The sequence below is a fragment of the Rhinolophus sinicus genome, linkage group LG09 (genome assembly GCF_036562045.2).
Source record: "Rhinolophus sinicus isolate RSC01 linkage group LG09, ASM3656204v1, whole genome shotgun sequence".
NCBI lineage: Eukaryota > Metazoa > Chordata > Mammalia > Chiroptera > Rhinolophidae > Rhinolophus > Rhinolophus sinicus.
The window spans coordinates 103,210,413-103,235,123 of NC_133758.1; the positions used below are offsets into that span (position 1 = coordinate 103,210,413).

General features: G+C 38.6%; 1 protein-coding gene and 1 pseudogene across 4 annotated transcripts in view; one reads left to right on the forward strand and one right to left on the reverse strand.

Moving 5' to 3' along the window:
• Nucleotides 1–2,545: 2,545 nt before the first annotated feature.
• Nucleotides 2,546–24,711, reverse strand: part of HIBADH (3-hydroxyisobutyrate dehydrogenase) — a 116,120-nt gene continuing 93,954 nt past the window's right edge. For all 4 annotated transcript variants that reach the window (XM_074340919.1, XM_074340920.1, XM_019726160.2 and 1 more), the window contains 4 exons: nucleotides 17,592–17,725; nucleotides 15,289–15,365; nucleotides 7,936–8,092; nucleotides 2,546–3,485 (listed from right to left, as the gene is read on the reverse strand). In XM_074340919.1, coding sequence (XP_074197020.1) covers nucleotides 3,327–3,485; nucleotides 7,936–8,092; nucleotides 15,289–15,365; nucleotides 17,592–17,725 — 527 coding nt within the window. In that variant the 3' untranslated portion in view covers nucleotides 2,546–3,326. The remainder of the gene's footprint in view (nucleotides 3,486–7,935; nucleotides 8,093–15,288; nucleotides 15,366–17,591; nucleotides 17,726–24,711) is intronic.
• On the forward strand, nucleotides 15,496–16,411 carry LOC109444663 (cyclin-dependent kinases regulatory subunit 2; annotated as a pseudogene).

Genomic DNA, 24,711 nt, shown 5'->3' on the forward strand with positions numbered 1-24,711 from the left:
GTAAATGTTGGGTAATGTCTGCAAATTTACTTCCTATATTTTCTTCTAGGAATTTTATGGTTTCGGATCTTACATTTAAGTCTTTAATCCATTTTGAATTTATTCTTGTACATGGCATAGGAGGTGGTCCAGCTTCATTTTTTTGTATGTCTGTCCAGTTTTCCAGCACCATTTATTGAATAGACTGTCATTACTCCAATGTAAATTCTTGCTTCCATTGTCATAGATTAAATGACCATAAATAAATCCATATTTCTGGGCTCTCTATTCTGTTGCATTGATCTATGTTTCTGTTTTTATGCCAGCACCATGTTGTTTTGATTACTATAGCCTTGTAGTATAATTTGATGTCAGGTAGTGTGATACCTCCCACTTTGTTCTTATTTCTCAAGATTGCCATGACTATTCAGGGTCTTTTATGGCTCCATATACATTTTAAGATTATATGTTCTATTTCTGTGAAAAATGTTGTTGGTAGTTTGATAGGAATTGCGTTGACTCCGTATATTGCCTTAGGGTAATATGGACATTTTAACTATATTAATTCTTCCTATCCATGAGCATGGTATGTGTTTCCATTTATTTGTATCTTCTTTAATTTCTCTCTTCAGTGTCTTATAATTTTCTGAGTACAGGTCTTATACTTCTTTGGTTAAATTTATTCCTAAGTATTTCATAGTTTTTGAAGCAATTGTAAGTGGGATTTTCTTAATTTCTCCTCTGATAGTTTACTATTTGTGTATAATTTATAAGTTTTTGATACAAATAATCATTCCCTCCTTAACACACTGTCTTTGGCTTTTGGGACACCACTCTCATTTTCCCCCTACCTTACTGGTCATTCCTTGCTGGTTCTGCCTCATTTCCCCAACCTCTAAAAGTTAGAGTAACCCATGGCTTGGACCTTTGTTTTTCTCTACTTAGGTGGCTATCAAATAAACTCCTGATTTCTTTTTCTCTTAGACCTCTCATAATCTTCCCCAGAGAGTAAATGGTAACTCCTTTTTTCCACTTTCTCCAAACTTGAAGTCATCCTCGATTTCTCCGTTTTTCTCTGTCATCCATCAGTTAGTGGCTCTCTTTTATGTTCAGAATCTGACCACTTTTTGCCTCTTCCATTATCAACATCTTGTCCCAGCCATCACTATTTCCTAACTGGGTTATTATGATCGCCTCCTAACTGGTCTCCGTGCTTCCATTCTAGCCTTGCCCTATAGTCTGTGCTCCACACAGCAGCCAAAGGGGTCCCTTTAAAAAGTAGGTCAGAGCACATCAATCCTCTGGACAAAACGGCCAGAGGATTGGGCTGCTGTGATAGTGTTTGCAAAATGTCCACTTTGACGCCCCTCTCGGTGTCCACCCTCCTATGCTAACTCTGGGTTTGGCTGGGTGACTTGCTTTGGCCAAGGGGACAGTGCAGCCATGAAGCAAGCAAAAGCTTGGAAAGTGCTTGTTCACTGGGACTGGTCCTATGGTGTTGCTGGGAGCACCATTGTGTGAATGAACTCGGGTTAGCCTCCTGGAGGATGAGTGGCCATGTGGAGCGAAGCCCCAACCATTCCAGCTGTTCCAGATGAGCTGGCCCAGTCCAGACGAGAAATCTAGTCAACCTAGAGAATCTCGAAAAATAATAAACGTTTGTTCTTCTAAGGCACAAAATTTGGGGGTGGCAGTGTATCAGTTAGCTTTTGCTGATACACTGCCTGTTTCACTCAGAATAGAAGCCAATGTCCTACAAGACCCTACAAGATCTCTGCCCCAGTCTCATGATAGCTCACTTGCAACCTCCTTGTTATTCCTCATAACCAGTGTACCCTGACTCAGGGTCTTTGCAATTTCTCTTCCCTGTGTCTACAATGTTCTTTCTTCACAGATCTGCATGGCGTGCTCCCTCGTTTCCTTCTTATCTCTGCTCACAAGCCACCATATCAAAGAGAACTTCCCTTACCGCTCTAATAAAATACCCCTGGCACCCCCATCCATTCCCCTTATCCTGCTTTATTTTTCCCGTTAGTCCTTAGTGTCACCTGACATATGCATTAAACATTTATTCCTTGTCTACCACGCCCCTCACACACACACATAGGAGATACCACAATTTATGGTCTAAAAAGGGCAGAACTGTCTGCTTGCTTATCGCCGTAGCCCCAGCACTTACAATAGTGCCTGGAATTTTTTATCACTTGGAAAATGATGGGAAGTAGTTGTACTTCTGCCAAATTTGGCGTCCAGGTCTATCACACCTGGAGTATTTCTAGAGGCTGAGGTGGGGAAAGTGGCAACAGAGCTCCGTATTGGGACACAGCACCTTTAATGCAGGTTGAGTCCCCATAACACCCACAACCTAGAAAACATTCCAACAAAGGCAACTAAGGATTCGGGTATAGCAGCAGGAAGCTGGCTTGCCACTGGCCAATTCAGGGCTTGGTTCCTTTTGCCTTCCCCTCCCTTTTCTCCCATCCTTTCCCCATTAGTCTGTAACAAGTTTGTCAGATCATTTGATTGTTCACCAAATGGCTGGGAAGACACAAAAACTCCAAGAAAGTATTATCAGCATAGAAATTTATTTGAATTCAAAATAATATGGTTCTATTTAGAATACTGTAATAATTATCTAAAGCAAATATCATCATTGGCTCTGAAATAGGTGTAAAGATGTCATTCTTTTCAAGTCAAAAATATGTACTAAGAATGTACAAGGAAGCAAAAATACAAAAAAACAACAACAGGTTTGCTGAGTAGTGGGAATTGTTGTAGGATGGACACACTAAGACACCGTAACAGAGTCCAAATTATAAAATATGCAGCAAGGAGTGCTCTTGCTTTATTAATTCCCTGGAAAATAAATCAGTAACCTCGGTAATGCAAAAGTACCACCACTTGGTTAGCAGGGCATACTTCCCGAGGGACACAGTAATTCACCACACTTCCCTTTCTCTAATTCCTCTCCTCACACTGATTTCTTTTCTTTCCTTCAAGATTGGTTTTCATCCTGTTGAAAAATATTTGGTTTTATTTGTAAAATGAAGTAAATAACATCCTGATTGAAGATGATCCAGGATCAAATTTTTGAAAAAGGTCAATCAGCTAGTTAGCAGAGACCATCAGTGGCTCGCAGAAAAAAATTTCAGATAATGTATGTTCGCTAAAAAGATAAAAAGAATAAGCAGGTAAAAATGGGTGGAAAACCCCAGGGTTTATTGTGACCTAAACAATCAAAAGCAGACAGGTGACTTTTGATTAAACTCATTTACTTGTGGAGTGAGCTATCGGGAGGCTCAAGATAAGAGTTTGGTTTCCAACAGTGTCCACGGCCAAATGCAAACTCAGAAGGTCTCCTCCTCCCGGAGAAACTGGAACACGGACGAGAAGTCTTTCTTTGAGTAGCCCTTTGCGCACATCACCCTGTAGATCTGATGGGCCTGACTGCCCAGGAGAATGGGGCTCTTTGTGCTGGTGGCAGAGTCTTGTGCTAACCCCAGATCCTAAATCAGACAAGGGCGGGAGGGAACAAATTGACACTGGTAAGTAAGGCTCACTTCAGAACTGTGCCTTCTAATGCTCTTGTTTCCAAGAAGGAAAAAACGGAGACTGAAAAAATAACTTACAAGCACTGTGGTAAATTACGTATTTTTTTATAAGTACGTTCATACAGCTGTAAAAGTGCTCCAGCCAGGAACTTTGATTTCTCCACTCCTCCACCCTCCAGCACGCCTTTTTGTTTTATTTTGACTTTGCACACGGGTTACTATCCAGGTGAGATCACACAGGCAAATGCTTTTTCAAATCTGCAGAAGCCCCTAAGCCTAAGCCAAACCCCTTGTGGAATTATTGAATATCTATTCAATCTCTTATTCAACAAATATTTAGCAACTGCTATATGCTGGGGACTGTTCTTAGTGCCGGTGATACAGTCATGATAAAACCAAGTCACTGTTCTCATGAAGCTTACTGTCTAGTGGGGAAGAGAAACAAAAGCAATACTACAATCCCAGACAATGATGAGTGATATGAAGAAAAATAAAGCAGGGTGAGGGGTTAGAAAGAGATGGGTAGCAAGATGTGGGGTGGAAGGAAGAGCATTCTGACAGATGAAATGTTTAGGGAAAACCTCCCTCAGGCGAAGGCACTGACCCAAGATCTGAGTGTTAGGAAGGCAGTGAGTTCTTTGGAAACCTGGGGGAAGGGACTTTCAGGCACATGGAAGGGCAAAGGAAAGGCCCTGCGTGGGCACAGCTTGGATATTCAAAACACAGTAAGAAGGCCAACAAGGCTGAATCAGAGCGAAGGGGCTGGGGGAGGAAATGAGCTGGGGGATGGAACACGAAGCTGTAATATGTTTGAATTTTAAGTGCAACCCTCTACCATCTCATAGGTCTAATGCTTCATTCTACAAGTTTCAGAAAACTTACGCCTGTTTGAAAATAAAGTTAATAGTATACATCTCTTATAGTTAAACTGTAGCTAATGGATAGCCACTACCATAAAAACGGAATCTTGTCCAAACTTGAAATATCAGGAGCAGGTGAAGACAATGAAGGCATGGATAAGTGAAGTACTATTCTACATATTTCGGGTTATTTGTAATTTTATAAGAGCTGCAAACAAGTGACAAGACAAATAGATTTTCTTCTTACTATTCATTCCAGTCTCATTTCCCCCACCACTGGAAAAGATGGCCAGCGAAGAAAGGGGAACACAAGAAGCAAGGTGAGAAACATTTCTACTCTTTGAAGAACGACCTTGATAACTGAGCAGTTACTGATACCATCCACTCAAAGAAGAAAATCACTCAAAGGAAAAACAAGCAAAGGTTAAAGAATGAATTAAATATCTAGCATCTTGAATATGTATGAGGCCATAGGTACAAACATAATTTTGTGTATGATTTTCACATGCAAACTCATAAATTTGGAAAATCTACTTAACCTTAAATTCTTCTATAGCTTCCACGAAACAGCATGTTTATTACCCACACACTTAACAAATGTGACCGGGATGTTAAGACTTATGCACAGACAGCAGACAGGCCTCTTTTGCCGACATCATTTTGCAGCACATCGGTAAGATGCTTTTATGTTAAAATGATAACGAGAAAATCTACAAAGAAAGACTGCATTTAATATTTAACTTAGTAGTATAATTAGAATGTAAGAATTCAGAGTAAACGTAACATATTGAGAAGACAATCCGATCAAGAAAAAGAAATCTACTAAGAGTTTTTCAAAGAGGCAAGTAAATATGATCCCAAATACGAGCGAATAAAACCAAAAAAAGAAAACTTAAAGAGTTTGGTGGCTGCTACCTTAAAGGATAGACATTTGAAAAGGAAAAGGTAATTAGTCTACAAAACCCTGAGTAACTTGTCAATCTTCAAATGGTAGAAAAAGAAGGCATCCTTTGAAAGCTTACAATATATAATTTAAAACAAATAAATATCCTACTTCACTAGTCAAAATATTTACAAATTCATGAGCTCAGTGGGTGTCAGGAAAAAAGTATTAGGTTGGTGCAAAAAAGTAATTGCAGTTTAAAAGGTTAAAAATAATTGCAAAACTGGCAATTACTTTCACACCAACCTAATATGAAAGAATCGCAAAACGATTTCAACAAATTAATGGAGTACCAAGCTGTTATGCTTTACAAGGAAACAGGTACCCTGGGGGGCGTGGCAAATGCTGTCATGACTGTCCAGACATTGTTTCTCAGTGCCCACCAGAAACCGACGTGTAGCTTAACCGACGTGTAGAGTTCAGAAGAATGATCTAGATTTCGTATTGATCATGTTCTGATTATATACACACAATATGTTAGAATTTTATGATGCGAAGACCTAGAAGTAAATGTACAAGCCCCTCCAGCATCATATCCCTCAGCACAAGATTTAATGGTAGTTGAGGTCTGCCCAAGCAGGTACACTTGCTTTAATTATTGTAGCACTGATGGGGATTTCTTTAATCTCTATTAATTTATCTAGTTGGCTATGGTGTGTTTTTGCTAATAGCTGTCGGAGGTAATTAAAGGTTTCTAAAAGTTCCTTTCTAAGTACTTTCATTCTATGCAAAATTAAGAAATCTTCCTCGTTATAAGGAAAATGAAGGAAACGAGAATATAATAAAAATAAGAGAACAGTAGCATCCAAAAGTTTTGGTACTGCACTGTCTTCTATTAGTTGAAAGAGCTATCTTTTATTATCAAGAAAATAATTTTAAAGGAAGGACAATGAAAGTGGCATGTCCTTCCCGGGCAGAGACACTGGAAAAGATGACTAAACTAAAGGTGTCCAGCAGAGTAGAGGACACCTATGGCGGACAGTCCCCAAACAAAGCCAGCACTGCAGAAGGGGAGGCCACACAAAACCACCCTCTTTGATTAGAAGCCTCCTACTTCTTATTGCACTTTACTTGTTAGCTGTTTCCTCTGTTTGAGCCCTTAGCAATATTTTAGGAACCAAATAAGCTAACCGACCACAACCCCCTTCATACATAAAGGAAACTGGGCACGTGACTCTTTCATTCTTCCATGTGTCCTAATAAATCACCCTGCAGCTGTGGATGAAAACAATACACTCAGGAGATACTTTGTTTCCAGTAACAGCCACACAGCACAATTATAAAAGCCTGTACAGAGGACATGCAAACCTAACTACAAGGTCCAGATTGGCATAGAAATAAATATTTTCTTAAATGAAACACAAGGAGAAACAAAATTACAGAACAAGAAACATAGAAACAAAATAAGCAACATCAAACATTGCTTCATCCAATAAATATTTAAAGTGTGCTGACAACGTGCTGGGTATTGTGCCAGAATCTGGAGTAGAGGGGAAGGCAGACTGTCTAGGCGGAGGGAGCAGCGTGCCGGGAGGCTTGCACGTGAGAGAGAACAAGAGCAGAAATGAGTCAGCATGGCTGCAGCAGAGAGGGGCGCGGGGAGGCCAGACTGAGCTGCGGGGCGAGCTACGGCCCAGTCACTGAGGGCCTTCTAAGACAACTTGCAGAGATGGACTCTCGTCTACAAGGATGAAAGAGACTAGGTAGAAAAAATGACATCATCAGGGTTTTACATTTTAGGAAGCCCATGCTTTTCCATGGTGTGGAAAATGAATGAGAAAAGATTGGGATGAAAGGCAAGGAGACCAGCTAAGGGCTGGTCTACATGAGGCTTGGCCAAGGTGCTGGCAGTGGCAGAGGAGGAAGTGGATGGACAGGCATAGCCAAGAAGCAGAATGGACACAGGGAACAAAGGTCAAAGGGAACAAAGAAGAGTAAATGGAGTATGGTGTCCAGTTGTGTGCATTATTACTTTTATAATCGGGGGGGAAAGTCGATTGTGGGGAGGTGGGAAATCAAGTCTACGCAGAAATCTGCAAGTCTGTTCATCTATAAAATATTTCCTGAAGTTGTGACCACAAATGAGAGGAGGCCAACAATTTGCTTTTCAAATGACCTTATGCATAAAGATATGTTCTTAAAGCAGGAAGACATACTCCGAAATCTAGTATCATGAAAAAGATTCTCTCTTCTTTTGTGGTGTGGACATCCAATATCAATACATTACCATCAGAGAATTCTTACTGCTTCCACACTAAGGACTTGGTAAATTAATGTCAATTTATGACACAGACTAAAACTTTACCAGCTCATATTATAAACAAACGCTACCACAAAAGGAAAATCTCAGCCCATTCTTCTTATCCAAAGGGCCAGGAATAAAAACGAAAAAGATAAAGATCTTTAAGCTAAATTTTAGCTCATTTCCAGTGAGTCAGTGAATCATTATTTTAGTAATCTTGCTTTCTAAGCTAGACATATTTTTTGCTAAATGGGGAGTGGAGATGGTGGTCGGGGGATGGGAGGGGAAGGGAAGGAGAGGGAAGGGGCGTCAGGCCATTAAACATTTTCCACCTTTCTCCTGGGTAGTCCTTGCACTTACCTTGGCCATGAGTGTTGTTCCGAATCCACCCTGATAGTTATTAGCCGAGGGAACTCCATCCATCACCCCAGGTACAGGATTGTAAGTGTCACTTGACCAACACCGTCCTGAGCTCATATTTAGAATTTTAGCCAATAGTTTTGGGTCAAGCCCTAACCTGTCAAAGGTCAACAAAAAGAAGTGTTAAATGTCAAAATGTACAAGTCATGCCTGACTTACTTACGTAGGAGGATGCTCCATCTTCTCTCTCCGTTTATTGTATGTCTTCAAAAATCAAAGCAGATTGATGAAAGGGAAGAACCCAATGTTAAATGATAAGGTATTAAATGCCATTCTGAGCCAGAACATTCTGCACTGAGAAAAAACCTACTGCACTATCCTACTTTTAAGAAATAATACATAATTGCATAAAAGTGTTGTTGGTTTATCACACACAGTCTTTTGGACAATACGCATTTATGTGTCATATAAGAACCTTAAACCAATATGATGATCTAAATCCTACATTCTTTATTCACAAATGACGTATTTCAGAAAGAAATATTGACAGATAAACTATGCATCATGGGAGTCCGTGTGGACTCATGTATGTGTCTGTTTATTCTTTTAGCTTTTATGAAAATGCAAGAGATGAGCCATGAGCAATACGAGCTTCACAGAAGTCATCATTTTAAAAGAAGAAAACATTCTTGCTGCAAACTTTTCCTTATTTATTAAATCTCCATTAGATAATCTTGCTTATGAAGCAAGTCTGCAGAGTTGTGACATATGCTATCTATTCAGAGACATGCATTATAGTTCTGGGTCAACTGCTGATAAGGTTACTGATCCTGATAAAACAAAACTTGCCCAAGCGGAAACATCATTTGTTCTATCACTGAGCTGATGGCATAAACGGCTGTTCAGTGTGGACCCAGAAAAAAAATAGAATCAAAATGCTATGTTACTTTGATTCTAAGGATCTTATTGCAGTTTGGGAAGCAGTTTTGCTAAGTATCACTGAATCAAGTTTCAAATAAAACTTGCTGCTTTTTCTTAAAACCAATCTCTTCCAAAATAAAAAAAAACAAAACTAAAAAGAGACACATATTTATGTTAAACAAATTGTGCATTTTGGCATGCCTAAGTTCTTGTTTAAGTTCTTGTGTGTTCAAATTATATGTGTTTATTTCCAAAGCTGAATATCATGACAGTAAACATTTTTGCAATGCTAGGACGGGGGCTGGGACTAATAGCCAGGATATGTAGGGACTTATCATGGAACACAACTGTTATGTACGCAGGCCTTCAAGGAGTAGCTATGGTTCAAGGAATACTGTATGATATGTCCGGATGCACTGAATTCACCATGTGAGTTCATATGGTGGGTCATGTTACAATAAAGGGTTTTTACAAAGGACTATAACACATATAGAAGAACCCATCTAAATTGGCTACCATACATTCTGTTCAGCTGTAGATTGCAGGAAAAACCCAACAGTTTCATTCATTCTTTTATGAAGATCCAAGTTTATTACGTGTATAGTTTGCTATTGATGCTTTCTTTCTCCTTTTAAATAAAATTAGGCTATCAGTATGCTGTTGTACCAGATGACTTAGGAAAAGAAAAAGCCAATGTGCTTGGGGAATCATTGTGAAAAGTAAAATCACAAATTAACAATGAGTTAATTTGCTATAATTGCAAATATGTTATCTAAGCCCAAATGTTCAAGACTGTTTATGACTAATGTGTTCCATGAGCAGTGAATATTTTTAAAGACCCCAAAACATCGCTTTTCCCTTCCATTTGAAATGTAATTTAGGAGCTTCCTAATTTAGATTTTCTTTTAAAATGGTTTATCACATTTAAAGCAGCAGAGTTAGTCCCCTTTTTATTATATAATCTACCAGATTATACTCAACAGTAACTCACAAGACAGTCTTTATTGCTAAAGACATTCATTTGCTGTTTATAATACCAAAATGGTGAGCACAGCTTATTATCCTTTGTAAAACCCTAAATTTCATTTTTCTTGAATGTTCAAGGAAAAATACTGGCACTGATTTATGGAATCCTTTTAGGTGAACATACTACTATTTAGAAGAGTCCTGAGGGGCACAGGAAACGAGGTGGCAGTTGCTACGTGCTCACTTTTCAATCTGATGCCTCCCCACCGTGCTGATTCCCTTCAGGAGATGGCTACTCCCTCTCTGCTGGTCCTCCCCCACCCGCCCCCGCTCCCACCAGACAGCAAACAGCAAAGTGTATCATTAAAAAGAGCAAGTTAGAAGTGTTTTGCATTTCATCTTTTTGAGGATTCTTTCACTGGCATGTACATAACTGACAGTTAGAATTAGACATGATATTAAAATCCGTTACTGAAGTCCTCTGCCTTCCACTGTGCCCAAGGCTTGTAATGGTCTGAAACCAGCTAGAATACACAGTAATTGTCATTCAGAGAGTCTATCCTAGAACGTCATGCTTCACTGGAGAAGACTGAGTTTCCATCTGAAATCAACAAATTAATCCAAGACAGGTATCTGAAAGGGCAAGTTTAATAGGAAGCAGCTACTGGGCTCTCAACCATGATAAAATGTTATTGCTGCTTCCCTGTAAATTGGCCGGGAACATATGATACTTTCTGCATAAGAGCCCCATTGCTGTTCAGAAGATATACAGCTCAAGCCATCAAAAGGATGACAGTCTGTCAGTCCCCATAATAACTTGCCACCGGATGTGGTTCGAGAGTGCACGCATGCATGCATGTGGCTTTACAATTGCTGGAATGTTCTCTGATATAAACAGAGGATGAATTCATTGCTCTGACCGCATATATAATGCAACTCAAATAAACGTCACTGTGTCAAATCTATTCACCATTAATACACAAGAATTTTAAACGAACTATTGGGAGAAGTAAAAATGATGCATAAACTGTAAAAAAATTAAAGAGAATCCAAACATTTGCCTGTAACCAAGGCTTTTAAGGGCCAAAAAAGTTTGTTCACTTTACATTCTCTCTAAGTATCTATAATGTCTGGTTTTACGTAAGAACAAAGCAAATGATGTCACTAAACTGAAATGATTGTATCACAGGAACTGCTTTGGAAATGAAACACCTAAGACCATGTCAGTTTTAGTAAATCACTCAGTTGTTCACCAGCGCTCACACGGTGCTGTACTTGGAGCCAAGGAGACCCTGGGAAAGAAGCTGAGAGGCTGCGCCTGCCCTGCAGGAGTGGGCAGTTAAGACACACACCCAGATACCTTTTACCCGAGGCAGGGGGAGTGCCTCCTTTCTTTCTCTCGCCTCTCCTCATCCATCTGACAAATCGTCACTGAGTGCCTACTATGTGTCAGGTATGTTAAGATATTGTGGGTGGCCGGATGGCTCAGTTGGTTAGAGCGCAGGCTCTCAGCAGCAATGTTGTCGGTTCAATTCACTTATGGGATAGTGGGCTGCGCTCCCTGCAACTAAAGATTGAAGACGGTGACTGGACTTGGAGCTTAGCGGCCCTGGAGAAGCACACCGTTCCTCAATATTCCCCAATAAAATTAAAAAAATAATAAGATACGGCAATGAGCAGACACAGCCATTGCCCTTCATAGAGCTTACATTCTAGTTGGGAAGACAGGTTATACATACAGAGGGAGCCAAAAAAAATGTATCCACATTTTAAGAAAGGAAAACTGTATTAAAATTGTAATACTCAATATATACCGATAACAAAAGATTAATAAAAGTCACATTTGACTTCTGCAATTATAAGAGGTGCTCAAGGTGATTACCATCAACGTAATTTTAACACAGTTTTTTCCTTCTTAAAATGTGTGTACACTTTTTGGCACCCTCGTGTGTGTGTGTGTGTGTGTGTGTGTGTGTGTGTGTGTAATGCCAGCTAGTGAGAAGTTAGGAAGAAACAACATTAAAGTACAATTCCATTCAAATACTAACCACCACCACCATCACACCAATAACTACCGTGTACTGAGCACCTACTGTGTGCCAGGAACTGTTTTTAAAAGATTTACATGGATTAACTCATCTAACCTTCACAACAACCCGATGGATAGATACGATTATTTTTGTCGTTTTATAGATGAGAAAGGCTCGAGTCTCTGGCAGAGCTGGGATGCAGGCATCGATTACACCCAGCTCTCTCACCATCCCAAGTCCCACTGAGTCATGTGGGTAGTGACCTTAACAGCCAATCAGCCAATGTGATGGCATTTATCAGCTTATTAAGAAACGTGGCCCAACTTTTATTAGAAACCTTTGGCCATTTCTTCCATCCGTTAGGGCATATAACTCAGAGGCTTCAGTAGTCACCTAAATAAGAAGGCAACATCTTCTAAGGGCACTAGCCAAGAAATGAAAAGTATGCATGTGGGAAAATTTTCACCTTGAATATCCTTCCAGAAAAGTTCAACTGTTAAGCTTTTGGTGAAGAAGACAATACAGTTTTTGCTGGAGGGGCCTGGGCCCTGGTTGGTAAGGCAAATAACTTCTGATACCACCAATATTGGGGAAAAAAGGAAAACAAAAACCAATTCCTGGTGGAGCAAAAAGAAAAACGAAACAACACAACTCACATTATCAACGTTGTTGCTCTGTGATGCACAGGAACAAAACCTCTCTAATGCGAGCAGGGCTCTTTCAGTGCCATAAAACTATATTCTGAGTCCTAACTAGAACCCAATTAGAAGGTAGAAAGGTCTGTAAAAAAGAATCCCAAAATATGTTGTATACCAATATTTTTTATGGTTTACTTTTTTATAGCACTTTAAAATGTCACTAACATCCATAAAGACTCACTGTAAAAGATGATAGGGTCAAATGAGAGTTGTAAGTTGTAAGATTTTATTCTTCTATTTAAAAAAAAGAGAAACCTCAGTGTTCTGGAAAAAAACACTGACTTATGAGAATGAAATTAATCAGAATGATCACTTCATAGGAATAGGTGACTCAATTTGTAAATGTTGACATTAATGCTCTAAAAAAATTTCACTTTGGAGTGCGCAGAATATAAATGTGGCTGAACCACTGTGATACTGAACTACTTTGTGGGAATTTACTACTTGGGAATTTATGCTTGCTGATGCCAATTTTCTCTTTCACCTTGCAAAGCTCAATAAATTGTGGCCGCTCTCTATAGTCTATTAGAGAACAATCCTGTCATTTTAAACCATGTCTGTAAACCATGCAGAAAAGACAATAGCAGAAGCAATCATTTTTAGGACTTTCAAATACCTGAGAATCTTTGTAAGATAAACCGATAAATTCCTAATGCTATGAAAATCAGCAATTCATTAATAAATCTGAAGCACCAGAAACGTATAAATCATTCTAACAGTTAAGTAAAACCAGTGAGTTCCTCTGTTGTGTTCAGACATTATATATAGATATGTACTATATATATCAGGAACAGTAATGGATATAGGGTTTTGGAAAAATTAAACATTTAAAAGTTTCATATTTCTAAATACTGTTTTTATCATAGTAAATCAAGGCCAACAATAAGAGAAAAACATATTTATTGCTTCTGCTTTTAACTTTGTATTTGGAATTTTATCACTTTTAGTTTTCTTTCAATAACCCCACTCTAGTAGCCAATGTACACATTTCACTGTATACATTTGATTCAACTGATTTTCCTACTATGCTTTGTTAGCTGGCGTTTGGAGTTGGGCTTCCCCACGCACCTACCATACAGAAACCTCATTTTAGAATGGCAAATCATTTAATAAGAGTTTTGGTAGAAAAATTATGTGAGGAACGTTAGAGGACGCATCCCTATGCCTGCGGAACACCCGATCCAGTGATGCTGACAGTAAGCAGAATAGAAACTAAACTGGCGAAGACAAAGAGGGAAATTTCAGTACAGTGCAACCTAGCTTCAGCTAGGCTTTTGCTTTCTTTACTACATAATCTTTTATATCCAGAAAAATTAAGGTAAAATTCTAAACATGCATATGCGCACTAATGCTCTAATCCTGTTGTCAACACCAAATAATTCTGTATGCAATTTTGGTTCCAGAAATTTACATTTTCTTCTTCCATGAAATTGGTCTGAAGGATGAACATGAAAACAAGTGATTGGTAACCAGTTTTTCAATTATAAGTGACCCATAGCCTAAAACTGGCTACAACACAGACATAACACTGTAGAGCTTCCCGTATACTACCAGTTTTAGTAAGGCTTTGTACAGATATGCTAAGCTTACCATCGTAAAGACATTCAATTTTAAAATGTAAATGGTACAGGATATTGATAAACCAATTAGCGCTGATGCAAAGCAAATTCCTCTTTTATCTCAATTACAACATGACAACTTAATAGGTCAAGATAGTTTAACATCTGAGACAAGGGCAATTCAATAAAACAACAGCATCTTGATATGGTAATTAAGAGGAAATGTGAATCCATTACTGTGTTTTAAAAAATATCTCAAGTACTTTGGCTCTTTTTATTGCTTTTATCAAAAGCTGTGATATGAAACACTACTTTGATCTGTGATGTATTTGGTAAGGAGCTTTGGGAAGTGTGCAAAAAAACACCTGAATAAAGCCTCTTGCTCATTAAGCATTTCTAAAGTAAGAAATATGTATTTATTATATTCATGAAATACAAAACATTAAAAAATTAATTAGGTGATTAATCATACGTAGCTTTCCTAACCCAAAAAATGAAAGGCTAAAACTAAGACATTAACCTTAAGCTTTCTAAAGGATGATCGTCATCACAGGAAAAATAGAATTCCTGAACCACTTTCAGCAAACTATGAATGCCACTTTATTTTAATGGAAAGATATACCCTTAATGAAAAGTGACAAAGCCACAGGCACGTTAAAATGAAAGAGTTGTGCACAGGAGTTGCAGCTTTATGAATGCCATCCAGTGTATCTAGGGAATAAGCAACCAAGAGCCCTTTTAGTGTAGATTTTGGGGACTATATTTAAAATAGATACATATAACCAGTCACGTGGCAGCATAACACTTGAATTCACTATACATTAAAACCATGCTTTATACAAATTTGTTCTACATTGCCAAAGTATGTTTAAATTTTATAGTAAAAGTGTTTCTTGCATTTCAACATAATAGAAGAAATAGAGCTCCCACTTAAAAAGGATAATGTAATTTCGAACATACAGCGCAATACATTTTATGGCAAAGACTAGTCATGCTCTCCAGGGTCCCATTGGTCATCAAATAAGCAAAGTCTATTAAAGTTCAATAATGAAGGACTTTCAAAATGGTCCTGGATCAACTCATTTATCTCTTATGAACATTTTTTTTTTCAACATCAGAAAATCAAATAGGAAAGCTCATAAAAATTGTCAGTACTTGAAAGTGTGCTATTCAACAAACCTGATTCCAAGATTCATAGCTTCAGCGGTTCCAATCATACTAATAGCTAACAGCATGTTGTTGCAGATCTTTGCAGCCTGAAAATAAATTGAGTACATATTAAGTACCTTTATTTTCAAGTTATAACTCACGGGGAGTTTTTCTTCGCCTAATTCTACATGCTTCTTTCTAAAAGAGCATCCAGCAGTTGATTGTCTCAAATGTGGAATGGAAGGTGGTGCTGCACGCCTCCCTCTGCACCTAACATGCTCACCCAGAGCAGGGGCTGGGGGTGGGCTTGGCAGTGTCTCTCCCACTAGGTAAGAACCCCACAGTGGTGACCCAGCTTCTGTGGGTTCAGAACCATAGGGAATACGGATGTATGTGGCACGACTGCTCTTTAAGGGATGGGGCTTACTCTTATTGGGGAGATGGGATGAAAAGGCGATGAACAAACAAACAAAAACAATTAAGTGATAAATTGTATGGTAGAGGCTGTAAGATAGAGACAGTAGGAGTTCAAAGAAACAAGACCACTGAGGGCAGGAGCGGAGAGAGAAGTGGAACCGGAAACCATTACTCAGAGTGCCAGGCAGAATTTAAATAGGCAAGAGAGAGGGTAGCAGTCGTTGCTGGGGCTGGATGCCGACGTTCCTCTGCTGCGCCCCCTCTTCTCTTCCTGCCCTGCTCCCATCCGTGCTGCCCACCTGCAAGCAGGGTGGGCCACAACCAGATCTACTAGTTAGACAAGTACGTTGACGAGTACTATGAGTAACGCATGTCATGTTACCCAGAGAACTTTTCAAACAAGTACCCAAAACCCGTCTGATGTCTGAAGAGCAGTGGAGGAGACTGGGCTGGGTTCATTACATGATTCATGAGCCAGAACCACAAATTCTTCTCTTTAGATGACCTCTTCCAAAAGATCAACAAAAATGAAGTATATCTGGGGATAGCCAATTAAGTCTTTTTTAAATATAATGTATATGTGCATTTACAGTAGTGTTCAGTGAATACTTGAAAAATGTACACGTCTTTCATCCGTACCTGTGCATGAGCTGTACTCGTCAGACCAAGAGCTTGGTTAGATGCAGCCGCAAGCAGGTTACTCTAAGGTGTTTAAGCTATACTTTCTTCTAGTCAGTTTTTCTCTTCATATAAGTGCCTATTTGACTTTACCTGTTACTTTTGTTAAATTAAGTTTTTATGTTGTATTTTAAAAAAATAAAAATAAATAGGCAAGAGAGAGACAGGAGGAGAGCAGGGGAAAAGGTAAATATGTAAGAGAGATTAACTACATAAGGTCATGAGATGTTCCTGAGTACAGTTAAAATCATGCATATATTTTAAGGAATGGTGAGAAATTTGATAGTTAAGACTGCGGCAAGAGCTATGAAAGCTAGGGAGGGTAGAGTTAAAATCTGATGTGACAGGAAATCGGGATCTATTCAAAGTTGCAGAAAGGGGAAGTACGAGGACGATACAAGCATCTTGATGGAGTTGGTCGTGGCTACAGTGTTGGGCAGTGATGAACCTGACGTCCAGAGATCCAGGAGGCCCTCTGAGCGGTAAAACTGAGGTGTGAGATAGTGAGAGAAAGACTGGGTCCGGTAATGTGTGCAATGAACAAGACAGTCAACAAGGAGAGCCACTGAAGCAAAACTCAACAGAGCTTGGAGACTGACTGGACGAGGGAGTGGAGACAGCAGACATAGCTGAGATAATACCAAAGTCTCGAATAAGATCAAGAGGGTGCAGTGACCAGGACAAAGCATTAAGAGGAGGGAGTGGTGTGAGGCGTGTGCCTTGGGTGGGAGGGGGACATCTAGTTTGATTTCAGAGCTCTGAATTGTCATTCACCTCTACCTGACTGGGAAGTTGATATACCATATTTCTAAAAGAAAATTATTTGGTTTTCAAGGAAAAGATTAATGTGCATAGGTTACTTCTACCTGACTACTGCAAACAGAGCTGTCGCAAGGAATTACAAAATCAGAAGGGAGGTGATGGCGACTCAGGCAACATGAGTACTACAAAGAGAAGCAGTTTTAAGGATGATTTTAGTGGTCACTGGGATGATATGTCAAAATCTGAATGATGGAACTTGGTATCTTTTTTTATAAGTGAACTGGTTAATGTCTGTTTAATTCCAACAGGAATGAATGAAAATTAATTTATTCCAAATTAATTTAAGAAAATCTGAGCAAACAAGGAATCTGTGGGTTGAACCGATTAAGGAGAAGTAAGAACATGGTCAGGAAAGAGACATGAACATCAGCCAGTTTCATACCATCAAGTCAGGGTCAGTAACGTGCAAATGTTACCTGCCCGGTCCCAACAGCTCCACAGTACACCACATTGGAGCCCATGCAGCCCAGCAACTCTTGGGCAGCAGCAAATTCGTCTTCCACTCCTCCCACCATAAACGTGAGGTTCCCAGACCGAGCAGCTCCCACACCTGAATGGTTTGAGGGTAAAGAGACAGTAAAATTAGAGAAAAATCCCCAAACCAAATGAAAACATCTTGCTTCCAAATTATGTTTGTCATGTGTCAGGCATATGTAAGATACTCTAAATTTCTCCTGGAATATTTTGATAATCAAGTATCATGCAGGTTAATCATAAACCAAAAGGGACATACAGATTCAGTCAAACTCTCAATTCACCTTACTTTGGCACAGTCATGGCATGACAGTTATGGGAATGTGAAGTGTGAGTTTTATTATTCCCACGCATCCCTTATTCTCCTAAGAAACTTAGTCATAGAAAGTATATGAAAAAGGTCACCTGTGCCCTGTCCAGCATGGGGGCAGCCAGAGGGGCCTACTGCCGGAATTTGGATTTGGGGTCTCGGGCTCACTCACTTGCTGTCTGCATACTACCTATAGATGAGATCTACAAAGAGAGAGACGTGGCTTTTTCTCCCATAGACAAGTAGGCGTTTCAGTAAGAGTCTTTTTTAAGGTAAAGAAAATGGTTGCTTAGACTGATTATTCTGATGCGCACTTTCCAATATTATTTGATACTTCTTTTCCCTCCTGCCATATACACCCTCTAGGCAATTCATTCCTGGTGATATGAGCAGGGAGAAGACACAAACTTTAATGATGCTCTGGCCATTGCTTAGCATCTTTTAACAAAGGTTTGATGCATGTCCATTAATTGAAATGATTGAGGAAATAACTTCTACGTTAGCACAGAAAACATGGCCTAGACTTATCCTAAAAAGGGGAGGGGAGAAGCTTCATTCATCTGCACTTTTATTAACTATAAAATAAAACCAAGAGTATTATTACTGTTTTAAGTATTAGAGAAATCTTAATTCATAATTTTCGAGTTAGATTTTGTTATTCAAAACCAGTAAAGTATCTGGGAGCTATAGTCGTACAATTTTTGCCTTTAGAACTTATTTTATAGTACAGCTAGGAATAAAGAACCCCTAATTGTCTGTACTATGTATCAAATCTGGCCATTAGAATAGACAGCTGCAAGTAATGGCCTACTTTTGAATTTAATTTATTCAATGAAATACACAGTTTTTATACATAAAAAGCCCAAGTGAGGAGAGCCCTATTTCATTCAAATTGGGAATATTTTGCAATTGCCAAATGAAGTAGCCTTTCTCTTTTACAGTTCATACTATTTTTAACTAATTGTTAAAAGCAAAAAAAGTCAGCATTATGTTAGCCAAACAATTTTGGAAGAAGGAGTGCCCACATGCTATGAAAGCCTGCGATGTTCACACATATGGTTAAATTACATTATTTCATAATATTTTCAGACACACTTTGGAACTGTCTATGTACAAAAATCCAATCATCACAAATGCTTTTAATTAGCCAATTTGTGTCATTTGAACCTTCTGATAATGTTGACGCTTAAGTGACTGTCATTTTAGTTTCTAATTTACTTCACCAAGATGGTAGATCATTAATGTTTTACAATTATTGTTCTCAATTTCTATAGCCATATTTATTCAAACCACATAACCACCCTTACTTCTAATCCTCTTGATCTGACCTAAAGAAATTAAGTAGACAATTTAAGTCAAAGCTTACAAACAAATCCAACACTATCCATCATAGGTCAATAGCTTTGTTTCCAGATTACAGGCTGCTAAATAGCTTCAGAGAGTCATTTATTAAAGGAAAAATTAATGCTGACAATGGTTCTCAGCTGGTTAATCTTTTGACAGGTATACTTTCTCACTTGTTCAAACACATATTTCAAAAAGAAGAAATAAGTTACTTAAGCAAGAAAAGACCACAAAAGAAAGAATAATTTATTTTTTAACTCAGAGACCTGAATTTCCACTCTTTCTTGCTCTCATGTGGTGGTATAATTGTTTCTGACTTTATCATAACCTACATTCTAATGTAAGGGTCTGACTAAACTGAGTTCTTCTAAAGTTTTGGCATTCCTTGAGACCAAATCCTATCTTTTCATACACATTCCTCTAACCACAGAACCTTATCAAGGCTAGTCCCATTGCAACAGCAAAGTTAAGACCTAAATTATGCTAAAATAAATGTTACCATTTTGAGCTTAGGAAATAACACCTAGAAAGCTGGAACTCTAAAACTGTGTAAGACAGCTTATGGATTTCAGAAGATGTTGTATACATTTTGATGTCTATAGATAACAAACAATAAATAGATTTATTACACTGCATGCCATTTTAATTCAAGCCCACTTCCCAAAATAGAAAAACATGGAATACACACTCAGGTAGCTGCTAGAATATTGGGAGAAGTATTTATTTTACCTTATATTTTAGTAGTTGTGTATACAAAACCAAAATATGTCCAGTGCTTAATTCTATTACAGCATTTACTGCACGTTATTAAAATCTTTGACGTTTTCACCTGATTCCTCCATTACACTCTAAGCTCTTACAAGGTCAGCACTGGAGGCTTGTTTATGTCAGCTGTCATGGTACATGATACATTCAATAGATGGTTGTTCAGTAAACAATTATGAGCATGGTAGGAGTAAAGGATCCAGAGACGGACTATCTGGTTTGGGGATGTGCCATTTGTAGATGTTATTTTAAACAAATTACCTAACTTCTCTGAGTCTTGGTGTATAAAATGGGAAAAGCATTAATAACTTCTTCATACAGTGGCTGTGAATATATGAACATATATCGTAAAATATAAAATGCTATTTAAGTGTAAGGCCTTATTACTTTATGAGTTGGTGAAGCAGGAGTTTGATCTTTACTTCATATATAATGCCTCGAGTCCTTTCCTGTTTGGTTATCTAAGCCATTGTCTCCTCTAGGATAATTCTAGTCTCTCTGGCTAAATATCAGCTGGCTTGAGCTGAACCTATTAACAGCGGAAGCAGATTAAGAAATACTCCAGTGGTCCATAGCCAGTGATGTTAAGAATACAAGGAAGACCCTTGAAAACCCTTTCAGTGGCAACACAGTGTATGAGAAAGTGACAAGAATGCTGCCGCACTTTGGCTTTATTCACTCAGCAAAATCAGCCCACTAAGAAGCAAGCCCTGTGGGGAACCCCAGCGTTACGGAGGAATATCCCATGTCCCTGCTCCTAAGGCACACACTTGTGACCCAACCACTTCTGTCCTTATCCATCACTACCACCCTGAGCTGATGAGCCACCGCTCTGTTGCCTGGATTACTGCAGTGGCCTCCTACTTGCTCTCCTTTCAGCTCTTGCCGCCACAGTCTATCTCCATATAGCAGCCACAAGATCCTTTTACTAAATCTAGTTGCCTATTCTCACGCCTCCAAGAACTTCTCACCCCCTAGTATAAAATCCAAAGTCCCACAAAGCCCTGCACGACGTGGCTGCCTCTCCTATCTCATTTCATACCATTCTCTGCAACGCTCACTGCTCTCCAGCCACCTGGTCTCCTTGCAGTTCCTGAAATGGGTCAAATGCACTCCCATCTCAAAGCCTTGCACTTGCTGTTCCTTTTGCCTGGAATGTTCTTGTTTCCTTCACTTCAGTCAGGATTCTTCTCAAAATTCACCTCTTCAGGGAGGCCTTCCTTGACCAATCTAACAAGCTGCAATGGCACCCCATCACTCTCTATGCCCTTTTCCTGCTTTCATTTTATTCACAGTATTTATAACCTACCACCTGTTTATTTTAACGCCTGTATTCTTGTTTCTGGTCTGTAATCCCCAAGGGAAAATTAACTCCATGAGAGCAGTGGCTCTGTTGGCTCATTCACCCCATAGTCACACTGTCTGGGACAAAAGAGATGCTCAGGAAATGCAGTCTTTATTCAAAGAGAGAGAAGGAGGCGATGACAGAGGGAAGGGCAAGGAAATAAGTGAGTACAGTACCGTGCGTTAACTGCTCTCATAGAGACACACTCGAGATGCCAAGGAAAACACACAAAACATCTGTCATTCTAGCGAGTCACTAAGTGCTCCTTGACCTAAGTGTTTCATCTATAAAGTGAGATGATTAAACAAGATTATCAGTTATTTTTGAAATACTATAATTTGGGATTTTCAAGTTTACATACATTCACTCTCCCACATTTATCATAGTAATGCACAAAACCAAGGCATGTATACAAATAACAGGCATTGTATACAAATGCCAAGGCATTGTATCCAAATAATATATAAATACTTCCAAATTAGGGAAAAGAGTTAGAAAATGAATTTTCTCATGTAACTATATTAATGAAATCAAACAAGTCTAAACACTTGTGGTTGCCTTCAGTGCTTTATTTAACACTTTCCTGTGATGACGTCTCCAGTGTTTCTCTCCCATGACCACAGAATCAGAAAAATTGAACTCACTGTACAAACAAAAAGGCAAATGCCCAAACCATTCAAACTGGGTGGCTGACTACCTACCCTGCTTTTAAAATGATAGACATCTATCATTTCTCTTGGTAGTCTGGTTTGATTTCAGTCAACCTCATAGTGGAGAAGCCCTTCAAATTTAATTTAAATCTCTAAGTCAGCATCCCCAACCTCTCTTTTAAAAAAAGGTATCATAGGAAGCCTCCATTTTTTTCAGTGGTTCTCAACTCTGGGAATGAGGGATAAACAGTCCTTGCCCTTAGGAATTTGAAATCTAGTATTTGTATTGGGTCGGAGAGAGAGAAGGAAGTGTGGTGTGTGTCTATGGAGATGGGAGAAGAGATAAGGCAAATACAGAATTATAAATAAACATGCGTGCTACAGAAGAGATATAAATATAGTTGTACAAAGGTTCAAAAAAGGAAATACCATCAACAAGTATCTGCTGAGTGCCCTCAATAATTTGCTAGATCTTTGTGTGAAGTGCAAAGATTCAAGGAATAGGCATATTTTCTGAATCAAAAATCAGAGCGTTTTCTGGTATTAGGAGAATATTTGAAATACAGCTATTCCAGAAAGTCCAAATGTAAGGTTATGGTAGGTATAAAACATAGTCTTTGCCCTCAGAAGGCCTAAAATATAATTACGGAAAGGAGATATATGCAGCCATAGGTGAAGTAAATGCCAAAAGGTAGCATCACATACCAGGTGTCAGGTGGATGAGGACAATTGCCACTGAATCCTGATTCCCCCTTTCCTTCCATTTTACAATCTCCATCACTGAAAACATAATGAATTCTCAGAAAAAGAATGGATGAAAATGGAGACAAGAAATTGTTCTTAGCGAGTAATGGTCTTGCCGTCAACCATGGGTAGACTTGTGAAAACTTTGGTAAGAATATTGGTGTTTTGAATCCATTTGCAGGTTGCATTCATAGCAGTTTAAAATAACATGAACTGAGCAAATAATTTATACTGTTTTATATACACTGAGTTCTGCCTCTTATCTACATGCACATAATACTCTAGCTCTCTTCACAACAGATTTGAGTTTGCTCATTAGAACAAAACAATCGGAAAAGTGAAAATCAGAATTAAGAACAACAAAAATGAAACCATAAGGTTTGACAATAAATTTCAACTATGGATCTGAGTAACTTAGAAGCCAGGAAATCAGTATTTGGGAGAGGAATAAAGCAACTTCAAGGAAAACATAACTTTTCCTTGAACTGAGTTACATATTTAAAAAATTCTCATTTGGAACTTTATGCAGAAGACAGTAAATGAAATAAGTAATGGACAATGTTCCTCATATTTTTACATCAAAAGCAGTGATAATTTTTTCAAGGTAAACTGAGTTTAAATTCAGTTCTTGCTTTATATTCTGTTCTGGCTGATCTTAGTCTTGTAACAGTAATACAAGTTAATATTAACATTAATCACTTCATTCTAATATTTATGCTTACTGGTTTCCCATGTTGGAAGTTTTGTTTGATATAAAAACAAAACAGGCTTAAATCTCAAAGTATGCATCAACAGGAACATAACCAGTGGCTGAAGACATTATTCGCTATTACTCACCATTTCTATATAGTCTCACAGTCCCTATTTTTTTCCATTAAGTAAAAGTTATTCTTTCTGCAGCATTTGCATGTTTACGTTTCAGCAAAAATGAGAACTACGTGACTCTCTGTATCTTTCCTTTTGTCTTGAGTCATAGGAAGCAATAACTTTCTCTTTTATCTCAAGAGGTTCTCTTTTATCTCCTTAAATGGTTTCTGATTTTTTAATTTTTATTTTTCTTGTGAGTAAACTCTAACTACTTCTCTGGTTTTCTCATCTACTCTCCTGCAACAAAACCACTGTGTTATGCACACTGAAAACACTTTCCTTGACAGTACCTGGAATGTGCAATGATTCTTGGCGTATTTGTGCCTCTCCTGGGCTGTTCCCTGTATGACATTCCCTTCCCTTCCTTCTTCGCCCAGCTAACTCATGTCAACTCTGAACAGTAGTTCATGACCATGACTCTTTTTGTCTATTCTTGTACCATTCCGAATAGTGGTATCTCTAACAAAGCACTTATACTACTCTAATCAATGACCTTTCTGACGTGTTCTGTGAAGATCCTTCTGGAAAAGAGTGGTTTGAATCTTAGCACCCAGCATACAGCACATGTCTGAGAAATGTTCACTGTGTTTTCAGGAGGTAGGCAGAGAAGAAATCAATTGATTAATAAAATGACCAAGAATACTAATTTAGACTAAGTAAGACAATGTTTCCTAGTTTATCAAAATAGCGCAGCTTTGGAGTGGCATGACTGCCCGCATGTGGTAACAGCATTTTCACGTATGGCTGCATAAACATGCACGAGCAGAAGTGCACACGTAGGAAGACATTATTACGAAGACTTTACAAATAAGAACATGTGATCTGAGTTAAGAGACCTGGACTGCAGGTCACCGCACTTGGACAGATTGTAACACCTCTCAATCTCAATTCCTTCCTCTGAAACGGTGATAAAAACACTTGCCATACTTACTTTGCAGCTCACATGAAAGAATACTTTGGAAAGATAGTTTACACCATTACATAATGTTATAAAAAATTTAAATAGAACAAGTAAATCTACTCAGCTTGAACATGTC